General features: G+C 39.2%; 1 protein-coding gene across 1 annotated transcript in view; it reads left to right on the top strand.

Moving 5' to 3' along the window:
* The first annotated feature begins 3911 nt into the window (after positions 1-3911).
* The window catches only part of ptprr (protein tyrosine phosphatase receptor type R), an 80971-nt gene continuing 65406 nt past the window's right edge, over positions 3912-19476 (top strand). The window contains exons 1-3 of the mRNA XM_020535789.2: positions 3912-4029; positions 4265-4350; positions 9831-10079. Coding sequence (XP_020391378.1) covers positions 9943-10079 — 137 coding nt within the window. The 5' untranslated portion in view covers positions 3912-4029; positions 4265-4350; positions 9831-9942. The remainder of the gene's footprint in view (positions 4030-4264; positions 4351-9830; positions 10080-19476) is intronic.

Here is a 19476-nt window from a genome sequence, read left to right as displayed (position 1 = left end):
CCTCCCATTCCTTAGATGACATGTCCATCCTGGGCCTCCTGCAGTGCGACAACGATGTCACCTGAAGGTTGCAGGAACAGCACCTCATATTTCACTTGAGAACCCTGTAGCCCAATGGTATCAATGTGGACTTCACAAGTTTCAAAATCTCCCCTCCCCCTACCGCATCCCAAAACCAGCCCAGCTTGTCCCCACCTCCCTAACCTGTTCTTCCTCCCACCTATCCCCTCCTCCCACCTCAAGCCCTACCCCCATCTCCTACCTACTAGCCTCATCCCGCCCTCTTGACCTGTCCGTCCTCCCTGGACTGACCTATCCCCTCCCTAACTCCCCACCTACACTCACCTTTACTGGCTCCACCCCCACCTCTTTGACCTGTCTGTGTCCTCTCCACCTATCTTCCCCATTATCCATCTTCTATCCGCCTCCCCCTCTCTCTCTATTTATTTCAGAACCCCCTTCCCCTCCCCCATTTCTGAAGAAAGGTCTAGGCCCGAAACCTCAGCCTTCCTGCTCCTCTGATGCTGCTTGGCCTGCTGTGTTCATCCAGCTCTACATCTTGTTATCTCAGATTCTCCAGCATCTGCAGTTCCTACTATCTCTGAAACCATAACTATCTTCCTGATTGTGTCACTAGATAGCATCTTCCACCACTTAGATAATAACTAGCAGTAGAACAGCAATTGGCCGGTTTGGATTTGTCTAGCAATCAAGCATGTAAGAGTTAAACAATTTTTCTGCTTCAGTTTAAAAAAAAAGTGCCCTATATCTCCAGGTGATTTATTTGACCTGGCTTTAAACTGAGAAGCAGCAAGAAATGCAGAAGCACTTCTTATAGCCTCAAAAGGCAGTAGATTTGGCCGGTGAAATGGTTTTGTTGAACAAAATGCAATATTCAGCACTAACATAGAATCAATCATTTGTTATAAATGTTCAGAACTGCATCTGGAAGATATTTTTGAGTGTTGGGCAATTTCAGCTGAAATGATAACCCAGCCAATTCTTTTTTCCTTTATTCATTCACAGGATGAGGGTATTGCTGGCTAGACAGCATTTGTTACCCATCCCTAATCACCCAGAGGGCAGTTAAGAGTCAACCACATTGCTGAGGGTCTGGAGTCACATGTAGGTCAGACCAGGTAAGGATGGCAGTTTCCTTCCCTGAGGATTATTAGTGAACCAGATGGGTTTTTTCCCACAATCAACAATGGATTCATGGTCATCATTAGATTCTTAATTCTAGATATTTATTGAATTCAAATTTCACCATCTGCTATGGCGGGATTTGAACCTGGGTCCCAGGATGTTTCCTGGGTCTCTGGGTTAACAGTCCAGTGATAATACCACAAGGCCATCACTTCTCCTTATCATCCCAGACAAGATCAAATCTGAAGAATGTTCCCAACCCAAAACGGCAATATTCCTGCTCCTCTGATGCCACCTGGTCTGCTGTGTTCCTCCAGCTTCACACTTTGTTATCACTGACTCCAGCATCTGCAGTTCTTGCTATCTCAAATCAGTTTTTGCCTTGCACCGTGCACCTTTGGGGGCCCCATGCTGGGTCCATATGCACCTGGGAAAAAATGGAAGCCAGTTTTTGTTTCAATTACGTTGAACTTGATTGCAATTATTGCAAAAATGGGGAATAGATTGGAGACACTGGTTAATGATAATCACAGCAATCCGCATACTCGGAATAATTTGTTCACATAACAGAAGAAAAATATTGGGGGTGGTGCAAGGGGCCAGAACTGGTCAAAGGGAGGATTAAGCACCAGTATGATTCTCCCTAGGTCCTGCATTCCCAAGAAATTACTCTGTGCTCCAAGATAATATCGGAATGCAGTGAAGTTGATTTATGTTTTATCTCATTAAATACTACCATGCTTATTTTTCCTCCAAAGGATTGGTCCAGAAGATAACCGTTTTCATGACTCAGTTGTTAATCGCTTCATGATTGACCGTGCTGAGTTGGAACAAATTGATTGGTGTCTTTCTTCCCTTGCTTTCTCATCTGAACTCTCTCCTTCCCTTTGCTCCTTGTACTTTGGAGACTTCTTTCGCTTTCACAAGAAACTGCACCCAGGAGTTGAGTCAAAAACTGAAAAAGCTGATCTCTGATATGTGAATCAGAGGAGCCAATCAGTGATGTCTACACAATTAGATGCAGTAATGCAGTTCAGCCACTAACTACAAAGTGAAAAAGTAAGAAATGCCCTATCTTGACAGAGTGCCAATTCAACCAGTTCTGCATGAAACAAAATTTACTGAACATATCTCAGACAAATTCCAAACCAATATAATGTATGGCAGTCATGACCGTATCAGGTTAAGTGATAGCAATTGCATTCTGATGTGTTTTAATGTTGTTAAATGTCTGGACCTTTGTTCCAATTTTGCAATCAAACATGTTTACTGAGTATAGTCATAGAGTCATAACGTCATACGGCATAGAAACAGACTCATCAGCCTAAGCAATCCATGTCGACCATGTTCCCAAACTAAACTAGTCCCACCTATTTGAACTTAGCCCATATCCCTCCAAACTGCTCTATTTATGAACTTATCCAAATGTCTTTTAAACATTGTAACTGTACCTGCAACCACCACTTTCTCTGGCAGTTCATTCCACACATGAAACACTCTCTGTGTAAAAAAAGTTGCCTTTCATGTCTTTTTTTGTTCATTTTTCTCCCCCTAACAATATGCCTCCTAGTTTTGAACTCCTCCACCCTAGGGAAAAGACCCTTGTCATTCATCTTATTTATGCCCCTTATGATTTTATAAACATCAATAAGGTCACCACTCAATCTCCTACGCTCTAAAGAAAAAAGCCCCAGCCTCTCCAGTGTATTTTTATAACTCAAACCCTCCATTCCTGACAACATGCTGGTAATTATTTTCTGAACTCTCTCCAGTTTAACAATGTCCTTCCCATAACAATAATAAAACTTAGTAAGGCTTATGCTGAATCACTCTGTGATTATGTGACTATGTGTTTTTGTTTTGTTAACAAAATGGAAGAAAGAAATTAGGGATAGTAGGAACTGCAGATGCTGGAGAATCTGAGATAACAATGTGTAGAGCTGGATGAACACAGCAGGCCAAGCAGCATCAAAGGAGCAGGAAGGCTGAGGTTTCGGACATAGACCCACTCTCAACCAGAGCTTGAGCTGACAGCAAGATGCAAAGGTGATTTTATCCATTTTCAGATAATTGGAAGAAATCCAAATGGAAGATCTGAAAGAAATTCATTTCTTTCTCAAATAAAACTAGAACACATTTCCTTATTCCCAGTCACACAAAGTACATGCTGATTTTACAAATTGAGTTATATATTAAGAAAGATTTGCAATGTAAATATTTCAACTGAGGTGCACCTTCAACTCCAAATGCTGAGCTTCATATATTTTCCTTCAAAATCAAGAAACATTATGGGTTAACTATATGTTGCACATGGTTAGTATAAAAACATGTTTCCAGTATGAGAAATATTCTTAAGCGTTGCAGTTAAGCGCCATATTTCTATATGTAAGTTATGTTGGTTTCTTAATTTAAAAGAGGAAACTTATATCTTAAACTAAATGTTTCTGAGTCATAAACTGGTGGTTTGGTGTTTGTGTTTTTTTTTTAAATACATCAATAAATGTGTAAAGCTAACACACTTGGCAACTGATTCACATGGGCATTCAAAATGTTGCAACATCCTAAAATAGATGTATTAGGCTTTTCCACCAATATTTCACCTTTCTTTTGCTTTGAACATTTAATGTGACCCTTTGTTTCACCTTTTCAGCTTGCAAATGAAGTAGAATGATAAAAGTGCGTAGGCCCGTGTGTAGGTGGTGTGGGAGGAAGCAGCAGTGAGAAGTAACTCTCTGCTGATAAGCAGCGAAGCAGCTTCCTGTACATTCAGGAAAATGTAGCAGTGTACATTATAGGCAGGGATTACCACAGAGTGAGAGAGAGAGAGAGTGAAAAGGGGAAAAAATACCAATTTTCTGCTGAATATTTTAACTTTAACTGTAGGTGAGTACATAGAGCAGCAAACAGAGAATACAAGGGGGGCAGAAATTTGGCTTTGCCTTGAGTGGGTTTAAACTTGAGAAGTTGTGCAGTTGAACTGGTTTCAAAGTCCAATTTTGCTGCTCCTGTGAGCATTGCAGTGTGAAGTGTGCCGATGGAATTGTGAAACTCTTTAAAGTACATGCCTGTTCCTGCCCTTTTTCTGCCTCATTCTATTGTGTACTCTCTGCACTTTTAGAAATAAACTTCATGGACTCGGTTTGAGCAACAGTCAGCTGCTGCCATGCTGGTGTAAAACACATTTTAAATACATTCTTTTTGTTGGTAAGTAGCTTTTTGAACTATTTCCTCTTTTCATTTGATTAAAATGATGTAGCACTTTGCTTTATAACAGTGATAGAAGAATGATTACTTGTATCGTAATTATATGTTAAGAAAATAGAGTAAGATTAATCCAACATAATTTGAGAAAAGACAAATATAACTGCATTTTCTTTTGTAGAATGTAACAAGTTTATTCACTTGTTTATCTGTCTGGTATCATCTGAATGGAGCAGAATTTGCTGGGACGAAATTCTCAGATTCATAAATAGATTTTTATACTGAATGCAACAGAATGTACAAATGACTTTAATTATAGTTTTTTTTTTCAAACTATATGCCCACTGATAAAAGTAGATCCACTGCGTTGTTACTAACTTCCTTTGTGAACTGATAGAACTGCTTTGCTCTGAAAATTGTTTAAGCATTCTGAGGCTTTTTTATCAAAGGCAGACCAATGAAGGAGGGCCATATGGATGAAATGTTTTTTTTCTCTGCTTTCACCTTTGGTGTAATTTAACAACAGACTATTTCTAGATTTGCTTTAAACATGATTGCATTCATATCAAAAATAAGCCTTATGTAGGATTGAAACTTTTAAAACTCATGCTTAAAGTTACCGTAATTAAATTAAATTTGAATATATTTATAAAAGGAACAGACGGTTGAAGTATAAGTACTTTCTCTTAAGTTATGACCAGTATGAACAATATATCCATTATGATATGTTTATCTACAATATGTTAATAATTTTCACAAGACGCTATCTCCTAGTTTATGAGACTGAAAAATGGAGGATTATACAATGGTAAACTGAAATTCAAATGAACTAGTTGTTAGTCAAGAATAGATACACACTTTCCTATCTTCTGTTTCAACATCTTGCTTATGTTTAACACTAGCAAGCATTCATGATCATTGCCATAAGCTTGGTAGAATTAAAATTTGCTATCGATAATCAATTTGTACAACATTCCGGATACACTCATCCTATGGGAGACAGTCCAGCTCCGAGAGACTCCAAAAAATCCTTTCCAATTACCATGATGAATTATAATCTTGCACACAGTTTTGTTTCTAGAATGGTCAACCCCTTTTAAGTAAGTACGGAATATTCTCTTAGGGAAACGGCGTGTAAAATCCAAAATCTTTTTAATTTCATCATACTATCCATTTGCAATGAAATTCTTCCAGCTGTAAATTCCTGTTAAATGAAGAACAGCTGCTTGATTTTTATTCCTTTCTAAGTGTCAGCTATAAATGACCAAATGCTATATCATGCTTAGAAAAGAGCAACAAGTCCAATTGCAAGTGTGAACAGGGATAATCAATAAGAGTATTGGAAAAATTGTTTTATACAATATAGACTAGCCAATTAAGATAACATCACTGATACATGTAAAATATTACATGGCTTTAAATATTACCATTAGTGACCTCAGATAAGACTGGGGGTGTGTAAGCAGTGGGTATCAAACAAACAATATGAATCTAACTTGAAACTTATATAAAACAAAAAAGAGTGATAAGAAATTCAGAATAAGCAATAGCATTAATTATCCACATTATGAGAGGCTGAAAATGTAACTGAATGCAATAAGAGTGGAAAGATAACTTTTGATGGCATTTTCATGTTCTTATTTTCCGTTACATTATTATGATCTTAGTTGGATGTAGTGCAAAGGAATACTAGTAATGGAGCAATTGTATAGTCTATTTGTTTCAGAGATACAGCATTTGTGTGCCTTTTATTAAGCTGTCCCACGTTACATGACTTGAATCATACACGTGATGTGCACAGAATAGTGCCAGATTTTATTTCAGTATTGAATAGAATATTTAACTTTGCAGTAAAACAAGCTACAGTGATCAATCACACATCCAGCCTGACCATACTGATGTTGAATTTTCAATTCTGTTCAATGTTTTTAATTACCATCTCCATTAGATCAAAAAACCTATAGATCTACATATACATGTTGATATACGTGTCTCATTCACAAAACATACTAGAAACTAAATATTGTTTTAAGACTTGAGCTTTGCAGGAGTATCTCCTTTTTCTCTGTTAGAGTAACTATTGTGGTGGTTTAAAATGCCTCAAATGTTATTTCATTGCTCTTTTCTCTTTATTTCACATTTTCTTTACTCTAAAGGTAATATCCAACTTCAAAAATACATGCAATCTAACAATCATTCTTATCCTGAATTATGGCATGTCTTTAGAACATTCTCTTGCAAGATGACTATTAATGTATGAATCCTGTAATAAACCTTTTTCCACGAAAGCAATTTACAAGACTTTGTGTGCAAATGAATCTGCTTTTGATCTGTGCATCACAAAATATACAAAAAGATCTATTGCCAGAGATTTATGGACTAATATAGTACACAAAGTGATAGTTTGGCTCATTGTGCCAAAGAGCTAATCACTTAGCCCCACTCCCTTGTTCTTTCTGCAAAACCGTATATTTTCTCTTTCAAGTATTTATCCTGTTCCGTTAAAAACCACCACTAAATCTTCTTCCATCTCCACTTCAGCTGGTGTATTCCCGATCACAACTACTCATTGCATAAAGAAACGTTTCCTAATATTGCCCCAGCTTCCTTTGCCATACACCTTAGATCTGGGTCCCCTGATTGTCAACCCTTCCATGAAGTTTCTGCTGTTCATGATCTCGAACAACTTTAGCAAACCATCTCTTCAACATTTTTCTTCTAACGAGAACATCTCCAATTTCTTCACACAAGTGAAGCTCTTCACTTTGGTACCATAAGGCATGAATATCCTTCCCAATGTATGGTGTTGTTAAAAATTACCATAACACCCATTTTTTTTGTACTCCATGTTTTGATTAAAAGCCATGGATGCTATTCACTTTTTTTAACATCTTTCTCAAGTTGTCTTGCCACTTCCAAAAATTTGTGCATGTACAGGTATCTCAATTCCTGTATTGCCCTCCAAATCCCACCACCCCACACATGCATTCCATCATTTTCTTTGTGTTACTTCTCCTTTGATATCAAAATTAATCAGTTCACACTTCTCTGCATAAAATTTCACCAGCCACTTGCCCAATCTTTTCACAAGCCTGGCTATATCCTCTTGTCTGTTTGAGTTTCCTTATTATTTACTGGATTTGTAAGTTCCATGTTATCTACAAATTTTTAAATTATGATCTGTATACTAAGGCATTAACAATTATCTAAAAGGGCAGTGATCTTGGTACTGACCCCTGAGAAATATAATTTAATCTTTCCTTTGACATTAACAACTCCCTGGTGGCTTTAGTTTATTAGCCCATGCTTTACTGTGTACTAATTAATAGTGGTAATGTCACTGGACTAGTAATTCAAAACCCAAAACGTGGAGACATTGATTCAAGTCACACCACGATGAATGGTAAAAATTGAATCCAATACAAATCTGGAATAAAAAGCTAGCTTTATGGTGACCACTACTGATGTTTGTAAAACCTCATCCAGTTCATTAATGTCCTTTAAGGGAAGGAATCTGTATTCTGGCCTATATGTGATTGTAGATCCACAGTAATGCAGTTGACTCTTAACTACCCACTGGGGCAATGACTGTTGGCTCAGGCAGCAATGCTATGTCCTATGAATGAATATTCAAATAAAGCTAAAATTTAGAGAACTCTACTATCAACATGTTAATTGGTGTGCCCTATTATATTGAAGAATAGTGATTCACCCACACTAATATATATTTCAAAATCCAATTTATACACAAAAACCTACTTGAATCCTGATTGCTCACAGGTTTGTGATTCCCTACCTTTCGCCAAATTTTAAGTAACCTGCCAATATTCACAATAAAAGTCAAATACTTTGACGAAACACCAAGTAGTAACTGGTGTCTATGGGAGTTAGTACATTCAGGAGACAACAAGGCAAGTGAAAATAGGACAGGAGAAAAGTAAAATTCCCCAGTTTTAACTAAAAACATATATTTGTTATGTCAGGAATTAATTTTATCCACTAATTTTCCAACACCTACTTAAACCTCATGACTACTGACATTTTAGATCTTGAAAAAAATAATTAATTTGTGAAACAAAATATAAAGGCTCTGCCCAGGACCATAAGAAACTACAGAAGGTTGTGTGCACAGCCCAGACCATCAGAGAAGCCAACCTTCCATCCATGGACTCCATTTACACGCTCACTGCTGCAAAAAGGCTGCCAACATCATCAAAGACCCATCGCAACCCAGTAATGCTCTCTTATAGCCTCTTCCGTCAGGCAGAAGATACGAAGCTTGAACACACGCACCAGCAGGTTCAGGAACAGCTTCTTCCTGGCTGTTATTGGCCTGATGTATGGACTCTCTAACTTCACTAGTGCTGATCTTGCTAGTGTTGCTCTTGCCCAGCGCACGCCCTGTGCCACGTAACCTGTACACCTCTGTCAAAGTTTTCTTTTCCACCCTATGATCTGTATGTCCTTGCTTACTATGATCTGCCTGTACTGCTCGTAAACAAATCTTTTCACTGTGCTTAGATACACATGACGGTAAATAAGTCAAATCAACATCCTGGTAGATTTTTTCTGTACCCACTCCAGACCCTCCATATCCTTCTGGTAGTGTGGAGACCAGAACTGTGCACAATATTCCAAATGTGGCCTAACTAATGTTCTACACAGCTGCAGCATGACTTGACAATTTTTGTACGTTATGCCCCAACCAGTGAGTTTTGTTCTCCTTTTGATGCAATTCCATTTCAACATAAATTGAACACCAACTGTAATGCACTACAAAGACATTGCAGTCAGGAAACAAAAAGAATATAGAAATTGTGCTGCTTTTAACCATATCACTAAATAAGTAGTAGTTGTGCTCTCCACCATTGCACATCGCAGTTTAAAATTAAGAATGTCTTCAATTACTGAAATCCATATCAGACATTCCAAATTTTTACTCTACATTCAAGGTTACTTTATAAAAGCCAAAACAATACAAATATAATCTTGTAGAAGGCTGGTTAACCATAGTAGCTTATCAAATAACGTCTGTAACTAACTATATGACTAACATTTATTGAATCACTTTGAATAAAATCTTGAAATCCTGAATCACCCAAACCTGATCCCTTTCATCAAACTTTAGGTAAAGGAATTGCAGGAGGCAGGAGAAGCTTATGCAAACTTGATATTTTTAAGTTTATATTTTGCTTTGTTGAAATTTCAGCATTAACATTAAAGATTATGACATGTTTGTTTCAATATCTGTATTCAGTGAGCAGCTTGGAAGAATTATTGCTAGCTTATGCAATAATTGCACAATAGCCTTTAAGGAAGATATAACAAAGTATTGTTTTAAAAGGTATTATAATTGTATGGATATAGATATCCTCAAAGATATTAAATATTCCGCACACTAAACTGCAATTTGACTTGGAACTTTGTGATGAGTATGCAATGTTTTTCACCACAACAAATTTTTCATTTCTAATAATTTACAGATGAATTGCCATTTAAGGGTGCCTTTGCATCCAAACTAGCCACAGCATCGTGGAGCCAGCAGGTAGTCTCATCGCAGGCCTGCTTTGTTCTGAAGTATATGCAGCACACAGCATGGTACAACCTGGGCTAGCTTCCATTCCAGCATATACTGCGAGCTGCCAAGGTCAACATACAACAGAGAGCATGGACCCTTCATCAACATTTTCCACATCATTCAAATCAGTGAAACACACACGTCTTCAGGAAAGGTGAGATTGGAATGACTCAGCAGCAGAGGAATCACTTTTGTATAGAACAATTTCATTCGATAGAATAGATATGAAATAAATTTTTGAACATTTAGAGTTGAAACAATGTGTGGAAATGATATAATAGAACTTTTGTATGGTAAATATTTGCGATCATGAACTTTTATGGAAGAAATTCTTGATAATAATTCCTGTTATCATCTGAAACTCCCAAACAACATAAGAATTGAAATTTTGAAATCAATATCAATTCTATTGGTCCTGTGAAGATGCTATGAGTTTGCCTGTTGAATGGGCAAACTATGTTAGATCCCCACTCTATGCTCATTTAGATAATGTCATTCCAAGAAAAAGTAGAGAAACAATGTGGGGGAGAAGCAGATTTGTTGGTGAAACTGTGTGACTCTCACAGGAATCAGCCTATAATGCTGTCTAGCCCAGGGAATTGAGATAACTCTGTGTAGGGATACTTTGAATTACTTTACCCCCTACAACTTGGCTTCTGCGTCACAGAAGAGAAAGATTAGCCAGGGTTCTGCTGCTGGTTGCAACTGGAAGCTGACTTGTGGATTTCTAGCTAGGATCTGGCTTGTCGGTGATTCCCTCCATGGCAACAAAGTATGCTGATTCGCATCCTGCTGATTTCTTTCCATCTGCTGTGTAGTTCATTTGATATCATTAGCATCCGTCTCTGTTGAAGAATTATGGGATAAACAGACAAAATGAAATAATTTGTCCCAAGACCTTAGAACTCCCCAGGAGCTCCATCAGGCCTCTTTATTTGTTAACTTAGTACATCTTACATGTTTGCAAATTAGCAAAACTGTTCGCTGCAATGACAACAAAACATTTCTGTCAATGCTAGTCACTTTCCTGTCGACTGGATAAGGCAAGGATACATGGAACTCTGTTACTATTTGCACATAGAAATATTTGATGATCTCCACAATATCCCTTTTAACAGTAAGCTTTGGGCAGCATCAGTGCAACCTGTGAAGTGGTCCTCCACTCAGGAGACAGGGAGCTGCTATATTTAGTGGAGATGCATTGAAAAATAAGGAACATGGTCAAGCATAAAAGAACAGGGGCTGTGTGGGTGTTGTACTTGTTCCAAGTTTCCTTGATCTTCTATGTCAAATATTTACTTAGTACCTCAATTTTGAATGCGTGCAGGTACAAGTATGCTTCCTTTGCTGACTCCTGCCCCTCGTAACTGTACTGATAATAGAGAATGCTGAGAAATTATTTTCAGTTCTTGACTTGTCCTATTGCAAAACTGCAGCACCTATTTTCCTTCAGTCTCTGAGAGGTGCTGTTGACACTGAGAACCCAACATGCATACTTGATTAACCTGCCACATAGGAAGGACATCACAAAGGACATGTAGACCTGGAATTAGCAGTGGCCAAAACTACTTGCAATATGCAATAGAATATAAGAATATATTTATAGAAAAGTATACATAATATAGAATACAATAGAAACATGACAATAAATGAAAACACAGCCATGAAGTCTATGCACTATTCAATCAGAAAAAAAAGTTTCAGCTGCCAGCATTTAGTAATTTTAAACCTTCCTTTTCATATGACAACATGCTTTTGTTTATGGTGTTCAGACAATGGATCCACATTTAACCAAAAACGCACCAGTCATGGAACCGATAGGATCGTGATTTCACCCTTTGTTAAAATCAGATCTGATGGGAAATTGGACCTCAGTCTGCACTTCACAGTTTCCTGTCAGGTGAAATAGTTAAAACGGCTCCAAAATATTTTGTTGAAATTCTTTCAAAGTGAACATTTGGTGCTTATTTCCATGAAGTGGTTCTTGGTTAGAAAACCTACCCTCCTTTATATATTGGTCTTCTATTGGGACGAAAAGACTATTTCTACCACTTTGCAGCTTCCTGGTTGAAATTGGGTTGTGAATGAGTCAAAATTTCCACCGTATTAAACTCTTCAAAACCATTGAGATCACAGGCACCCGCAACCCTATAGTCATAATTTCATCAATCTTCCTCATGACCAGTGCCTCAAGCTAAATATGAAAGTGTGGAACTTTGATGCAATGTTAGACCAGGTGCAAAATTTCCCTTGCTTCAGTAAGTAGGACAGCTTTTTCTTTACCTTCCACATTCCACTGCTTCCATCTCCATCACTCTTCTCCTGGTCAGAATCTAATCCATAGATTTATGACCTACAAATTAAGTCCCTCAAATTGTCAGAAATGTTTAACAGGTGAGGCAGCATCTGTGTAGAGGAAATGTCACTTTCAACTAGATTTTCACCAAGTTGGCTACTGGTCCCTTTCTAAATTCCTGACCACGTTCTCAGGCTTTCCAGTTTTGGGGTGTGCCTTTTATAGGTTTGATGGATATGGGCTGGATGGGTCATGAACCCTTACCCAGCACTCATAAACTGCATTGCAGAAATATGCATGTTCTACTCTGCACATGCCCAAAGGTGGAATTGAACCGGGGTCCCTGCCACTGTGAGGCAGCAGTGCTAACCACTGAGCCACTGTGCTGCCCCAATTCAATTTTTTGAACGAAAATACTTCCTGTTGACAGGCAAAAACTCAGGGACAGTATCCATTTGTGGCTTACTAAAGAAGTTGAGGATAGTGTTATATTTAAAGAAGGGATTTAATAACTTTGCAAAGAATAGTAATAACTCTAAGGATTGGGTGTGCTTTTGAAACCAGCAAAAGTGCATTAAATATTGACTGAAAAAAAGGAATCTGAGAGTAACTGAGCGATGAACCATGGAGAAAGGGGAGGGACAGTACAGTACTGTCTTGTTTGGCTGGGCCCAAGGGACTACCACAAAAGGAGGCACCCACCTTTCTTCCTATTTTTTACCACAAATTGAGAAAGTAGCAAGTTGGTCACTCACATTCCATTATCCTTTTCCCACTGTATTACAGCAGGAGAAGCAGAAACAAGTTTTAGAAATGTTATTTGCAGCTCAATAGCTCTAATGGCAAGCAAGCTGGCTGACACCTTGACCACCTACCATAATATTGCGCCAGCTCAGAGATGGGTGAGAAGATACTGGGCTAGCCACATATTTTACATACCACCTACCCCTCCACCTTCAAATCTGGTGGGGGATAGGGCATAAAATTTCCCTGTAGATTTGCTGCTGATACGAAGCTAAATGCGAATGTAAGTTGTGAGGTGGACATAAAGAGGCTGCACTGAGATATAAACAGATTAATTCAGTAAGCAACAAATGGCAAACGGAATATAATGCTGGAAGTGTGAAGTCATAAGAATGGAAAATCAGAATGTTAATCTTTATTAAATTTCCCATTACCTCTCTCAGCTCTGAGGCAAACAATCCCCACTTCTCAACCCCTGTGATAGAAGAAAGTGTTTCCTGCCCCATCCCAATGAACAATGTTCAGTGGGGCAGAATATCACAGCTCAGTCTGATTCAATATGTATATATTTAGCCCTAACAGAATATCTAACATGAGATCCCAGTTTTCTTATTTACTAACTTCTAAATCTGAGGTGCTGGGACTAATTGAATTGCCCAATCAGTTCTCCACTAGGATCATCATTGTCAATACTGACCTAATCTGGTACTGATCGAATCAAGTCCTTCTGCTCTGCAGCTTGATGAGCTAGGTCAGAAGTCACATGACACCAGGTTATGGTCCAACAGGTTTATTTGGAATCACACAAGCTTTCAGAGTGCAGCCCCTTCGTCAGGTGCAGTGAGAGAGGAAAACACGCAGACACAGTTTACAGGCAGAGAGATCAAATGATCATACAACTGGTGTGAGTGGAGAGGCAGATAATAAGTCTCTGCAGGTGATCAAGAATGTTAGACAGTAAGTAAAGTATTTGTAAAGTCAATGTTAGTGCTGTGCTGTCATGACAATCAGGCAGAGCGATGGGAATATACAAAAGGTGACATCTCAGGTCATATACTGAATTGTAGGTGTGAGACCTTGTTCAGAATCTGTCTCAGAGTTTTAACCTGGATTCAGGCTGGTTTTATTCAGAAAGTTGGAATTTATAAAATGCCACAATACTGAATGTAACTACAAATTGTGTGCTTTTTTCCAAAAAAAGAATGTGAGGGGAGAGAGAGAGAATGAGAGTGTGTGTGTGTGTATGTGTGCATGTATGAAAGTGTGTGTGTGTGTGTATATGTGTGAGTAAGTGTGAGAGAGTGTAATAAGTAATTCAAAACTTTACCAACTAATTAAGGTAGAGAGATCATAACAGTTTATCAAGGTGATGGTGTCAAAACAAGAAAGTAAGGAAGATTTTACAGCTACAGAGCAGTGTGGTGGGGTCAGCTGTAGCACAATATGAGCCCAAGATCACTGTTGAGGCTGTTTTCATGGGCACGGAACTTGGCTATCAGTCCCTGCTTGGTGATTTTGCATTGTTATGTAATTCCGAGTCTGCCTCGGAGGACACTTACCTAAAGATCCGAGGCTGAATGCCCTTGAACGCTGGAGGGTTCCCCAACTGGGAGGAAACATTCCTGTCTGGCGATTGTTGCATGGTGTCCATTCATCCATTGTTTTACCATCTGCATGGTTTCACCAATATACCATACATTAAGGCATCCTTGCCTGCAGCATATAAGGTGGACAAAATTGGCCGAGTCACATGAGTATCTGCCGTGTACATAACATGTGATGGTAGTATCCATGTCAATGATCTGGCATGTCTTGCAGAGGTTGCCATGACAGGGTTGTGTGGTGTTGTGGTCGATGTTGTCCTGAAGGCTGGATAGCTTGCTGCGAGCAATGGTCTGTTTAAGCTAATGTGGCCGTTTGAAGGCGAGAAGTGGGGGCGTAGGGAAAATCTTGACGAGATGCTCATCCTCATGGATGACATGTTGAAGGCTGTGAAGAACATGGCATAGTTTCTCTGCTCCAGGGAACTACTGGACGACGAAGTGTACTGTACCAATTGTATACTGTGTCTGTCTTCTGAGGAGGTTGTTGCAGTTTTTCGCTAAGGCACATTGGAACTGGCGATCGATGGGTTGAACATCATATTGTGTTCTAATGAGGGCATCTTTCAAAACCTTCAGGTGCCCGTCACGTTCCTCCTCATCTGAGCAGATCCTGTGTATGCGCAGGCCTCGTTTGTAGGGTATGGCTTCTTTAATATGTTTGGGGTGGAAGCTAGAGATGTGCAGCATCGTGAGGTTATCCATGGACTTGCAGTAGAGTGAGGTACTGAGGTGTGTGTACCTGATGGAGATGTGTGTGTGTGTCGTCAGTGATGATGAACATCTCACCAAGATCTTGCTACGCCTCCACTTCTCACCTTTAAACAACCACTAAACCTTAAACAGACCATTGTTTGCATCAAACTACCCAGCCTTCAGGACAACATCGACCACAATACCACACAACCCTGTCATGGCAACCTCTGCAAGACGTGTCAGATCATTGATTTGGATACAATTATCAGACGTGGGAAGACCACCCACCACATACACGGCAGACACTCATGTGACTCGGCCAATGATGCCCACCTCATATGCTGCAGGCAAGGATGCCCCGATGCACAGTATATTGACGCGACCATGCAGATGCTACTACAATGGACGAATGGATGCCACGCAACAATCACCAGACAGCAATGTTCCCTCCCAGTTAGGGAACAATTCAGCAGTCAAGGGCATTCAGCCTTTGATCTTCAGGTAAGCATCCTCCAAGGCAGACTCCGAATTACATAACAATGCAGAGTCGCCGAGCAGATACTGATAGCCATGTTTCATACCCATGAAGACGGCCTCACCAGTGATCTTGGGATTGCAGTACAGGTGACCCCACCACACTGTTCTGTATCTGTAAAATCTTCCTTACTTTCCTGTTTTGACAGCATCACCTTGATAAATTGCTGTGATCTCTCCAACTTAATTAGTTGGTGCAGTTTTGAATTGCTTATTACACTGTCTCACGCACACTCTTTCACACACACACACACACTCTTTCACACACATACATACACACACACACTCTCATCCACACACACTCACACACAGACCCTTTCTCACTCACACACTCTCTCAAACGTACACACACACATTCTCTCTCTCAAGCGCGCGCACACATACACACACACTCGCACTCTCACACACACACACACGCACAAATACACATAAATCTATGGGGTGAATCATTTCATTCAAGATATTGTTTATTTGCAGATACATTCTATTTTGTTCAAAAACACAAATTGTAGTCACAGTCAGTCAGTGTGGCATGTTATGCTTTCTGAATGTGTGGCTTACTGAATAAAACCAGCCTGAGTCCAGGTTAAAACTTGAGACAGATTCTGAACAAGGTCTCACACCTACAATTCAGTATCTGACCTGAGATGTCACCTTTTGTATATTCCTGTGGCTCTGCCTGATTGTCATGACAGCACAGCACTGACATTGACTTTACAAGTACTTTGCTTATCATCTAACACTTTTGGTCACCTGCAGTGACATCTTCTGACACTCCACTTACACTAGTTGTATGATCTGTCTATAACTGTGTCTATGTGCTTTCGTCTCTCTCTACCCCTTCAAAGAGGCTACGCTCTGAAAGCTTGTGTGATTTCAAGTAATCCTGTTGAACTATAACCTGGTGTCAACTGACTTCTGACTTTATCCACCCAGTCCAACACAGGCACCTCCACTTAATGAGCTGAGCCTTTTTTGACATTTTTTAAAATTCTGATAGAGTCCAAGGTGAATTTTCAAAGAACAGCAATAAGTTTATGAAAAGTCTTCCTCACTTCTGAACATTACTGTAATTTGACCCTGAATCTGGGTGCTTGAGGCACATATTAGATACATCACAGATTTCAGCTAAGTGAGATTGCTCCAATTATGAAGGCTTCTTGAGATGTGTTAGAAAAGAAACTAATATCTGGCTGAATGTGTTATTTACTGTTGTCACTCTCCATTCTAATCCAGGTTTCAGTTCAACCATAGGTTCCAATAGTTAACAATTGAGATTATATCTGTGCCTCCCTTGGGTAAACCTCCTAGTCAACATTGTAATAGGCACTTCAAATAGGATGTATTTGTTTTCAAAGTATTAGTCTTCAAATGCTATACGTTAATAATACAGCATTTCAACAAACACAGTTATTAACTAATCAAACAGCAAAAAGATGTCAGATTACAATTTAAGGGAATTTACCATGATGCATATCTCAAAAAGATTGGCTCGATTATCTTTTGATATGTAATCTTTTGACTGTCAAAAAGTGGTGCATTTAACATAGCTAGATTAGCTCATGTTTTAATTTATCATTCTAAAATAATTTCCAATCTGAAAAACAATTTTGATCCCACATTTGGTTTTCCATACAGTAGAACGACATGAGAATCTATAGACATGAACTCCTGCAAGGGTGAGAAAGAGTGTAGTTTAGAGTAGACATCACTAATGTCAAAAAGTTATAAAGTCAGAACTACAAAACAAATACCTCAAGATAACTGATTCTGACACTTGGGAGTTCTATAGAAAACAAGGGAAAAAGCAGTGGTGTCCAATTTTTTTTTAAAAGTCGGATCCACCTGACTGATATTTTTAATGGGCAACCCTTTCAGTTGACTGTTGGTGACTGCAGCTATGGACTCACAGCCATTTTACGTTTAGCAGGAGGAGGGGCCTTGTGTGATCCATCATGGCCATCCCCCTACCTGGTCTGAGCCCACATGATCCAGGACAATGTGGGCTGCCCATATAGCCTACCAGAAGTTCCAGTAGCATATGGATGGGTTCTTAATAGCTAGCTCCTTTAACTGCAGATCATTAATAGCAATGGGCTGCTCATTGTTTGCCAATCAAACCCGCACTTCCTGCCTTGAAATGCCTTGGGGTTGGGATTGAAAGGGGAACTGGTATGGAGGCAGGTGTGCAAAATTGAACACCTATTTACCTCTGATCTGGAGTCCGACCACTTTTAAAGATTCCGCACATGAGTTCAGCTTCCATGTATTTGCTAATGCCATCTATCTCTTCCTCTTCGCAAACTCTCAGGATCCCTGTATGAGATCTGTGCTGTGACATTATTTATCTGAAATCCTGTTTTGGAACACTCATAGTTTCCACTAGCTATATCCTAGACGGGCGGAAATCATCAGCTTGGATCCTACCTCAAACTACTTTTTCGATATTGATTCCATCTTCCTTGCAATCATCTCAGGCTGAATTAAATCATCCATGAACTCTGTACCCAAAATAAAATGAGATGAACTCTATTTCCTCCTTTGTAACATTTCTGTCCTCCAGACTCATTCCAACTCCTCTTTCATTGAAACCCTATTTTTCTTTGTTACCTCCAAACTTAATTCCTTAATTAATTAATACATAATCTCTAACATCTACCTTCTTTGTAAATCATAGAATTCCTGCAGTGCAGAAAGAGGCCATTCGGCCCATTGAGTCCATACCAACCCTCCAAAGAGCATCTAAACCGGACCCACCCCCATACCCTATCCTTGTAATCCTGCATTTCCCATGGCTAATCCATCTCATCTGTACATCCCTGGACACTACGGGGCAATTTAGTATGGCTAATTCAGCTAACTTGCACATTTTGGACTGTGGGAGGAAACTGGACCACCATGCAGACATGGGGAGAACATTGCAAACTCCCCACAGTCACCACATAGTTTCTCCACACAGAACCCGGGTCCATGGTGCTGTGATAGTAGGAACTGCAGATGCTGGAGAATCTGAGATAACAAGGTGTAGAGCTGGATGAACACAGCAGGCCAAGCAGCATCAGAGGAGCAGGAAGGCTGACGTTTCGGGCTTCTTTCTTTTACTTGAAAGCGTACTTTAAACCATAAAGACTAAATACATCATTGGTATACATAAATAGACATTATTAATAATATCCATAGACATATAAAAATGAATTAATCCAGACATTAAAATAATTAATAATATTCTGTCTTATTGACTTGTTTTTATCAAATATGCACTTTTTATTTAAACTTTGGCACTTGATTTAAAATCATTCATTTCTCCCGCTCCCCACCCCCGTAAAATTATTTTGCTCACCTCTTTACCAATCCAGAAATGAGTCAGCAGACTCCAGTTTTGTTTTGCGTCATTCCTGATGAACATGTGATGCATTTAGTTTTCTAGTTCCTGTAACAGTCACAGTGGGTTGCTGTGCAGATCTGACCATCTCTAAGCATGGGCAGTGAAGATTTCTCGAAAAAAAAGCTATTCCTTTGCTGGTGCTTTTAATACTAGTCTTCTGACTTCAGCAACAAACAGACAAGCCCTGATCCAGATGTGTTGTGATCTTTAACTTCTGTGCAGAAATTATTAAATAGCTCTGATGTTTTGCATTATTGCTATAACCCTCAGAAAATCTGTACATAAATCAAAAGAT

This window comes from Rhincodon typus, chromosome 25 (genome assembly GCF_021869965.1).
Source record: "Rhincodon typus isolate 14 chromosome 25, sRhiTyp1.1, whole genome shotgun sequence".
NCBI lineage: Eukaryota > Metazoa > Chordata > Chondrichthyes > Orectolobiformes > Rhincodontidae > Rhincodon > Rhincodon typus.
This window is presented reverse-complemented; position numbering and strand designations above follow the sequence as displayed.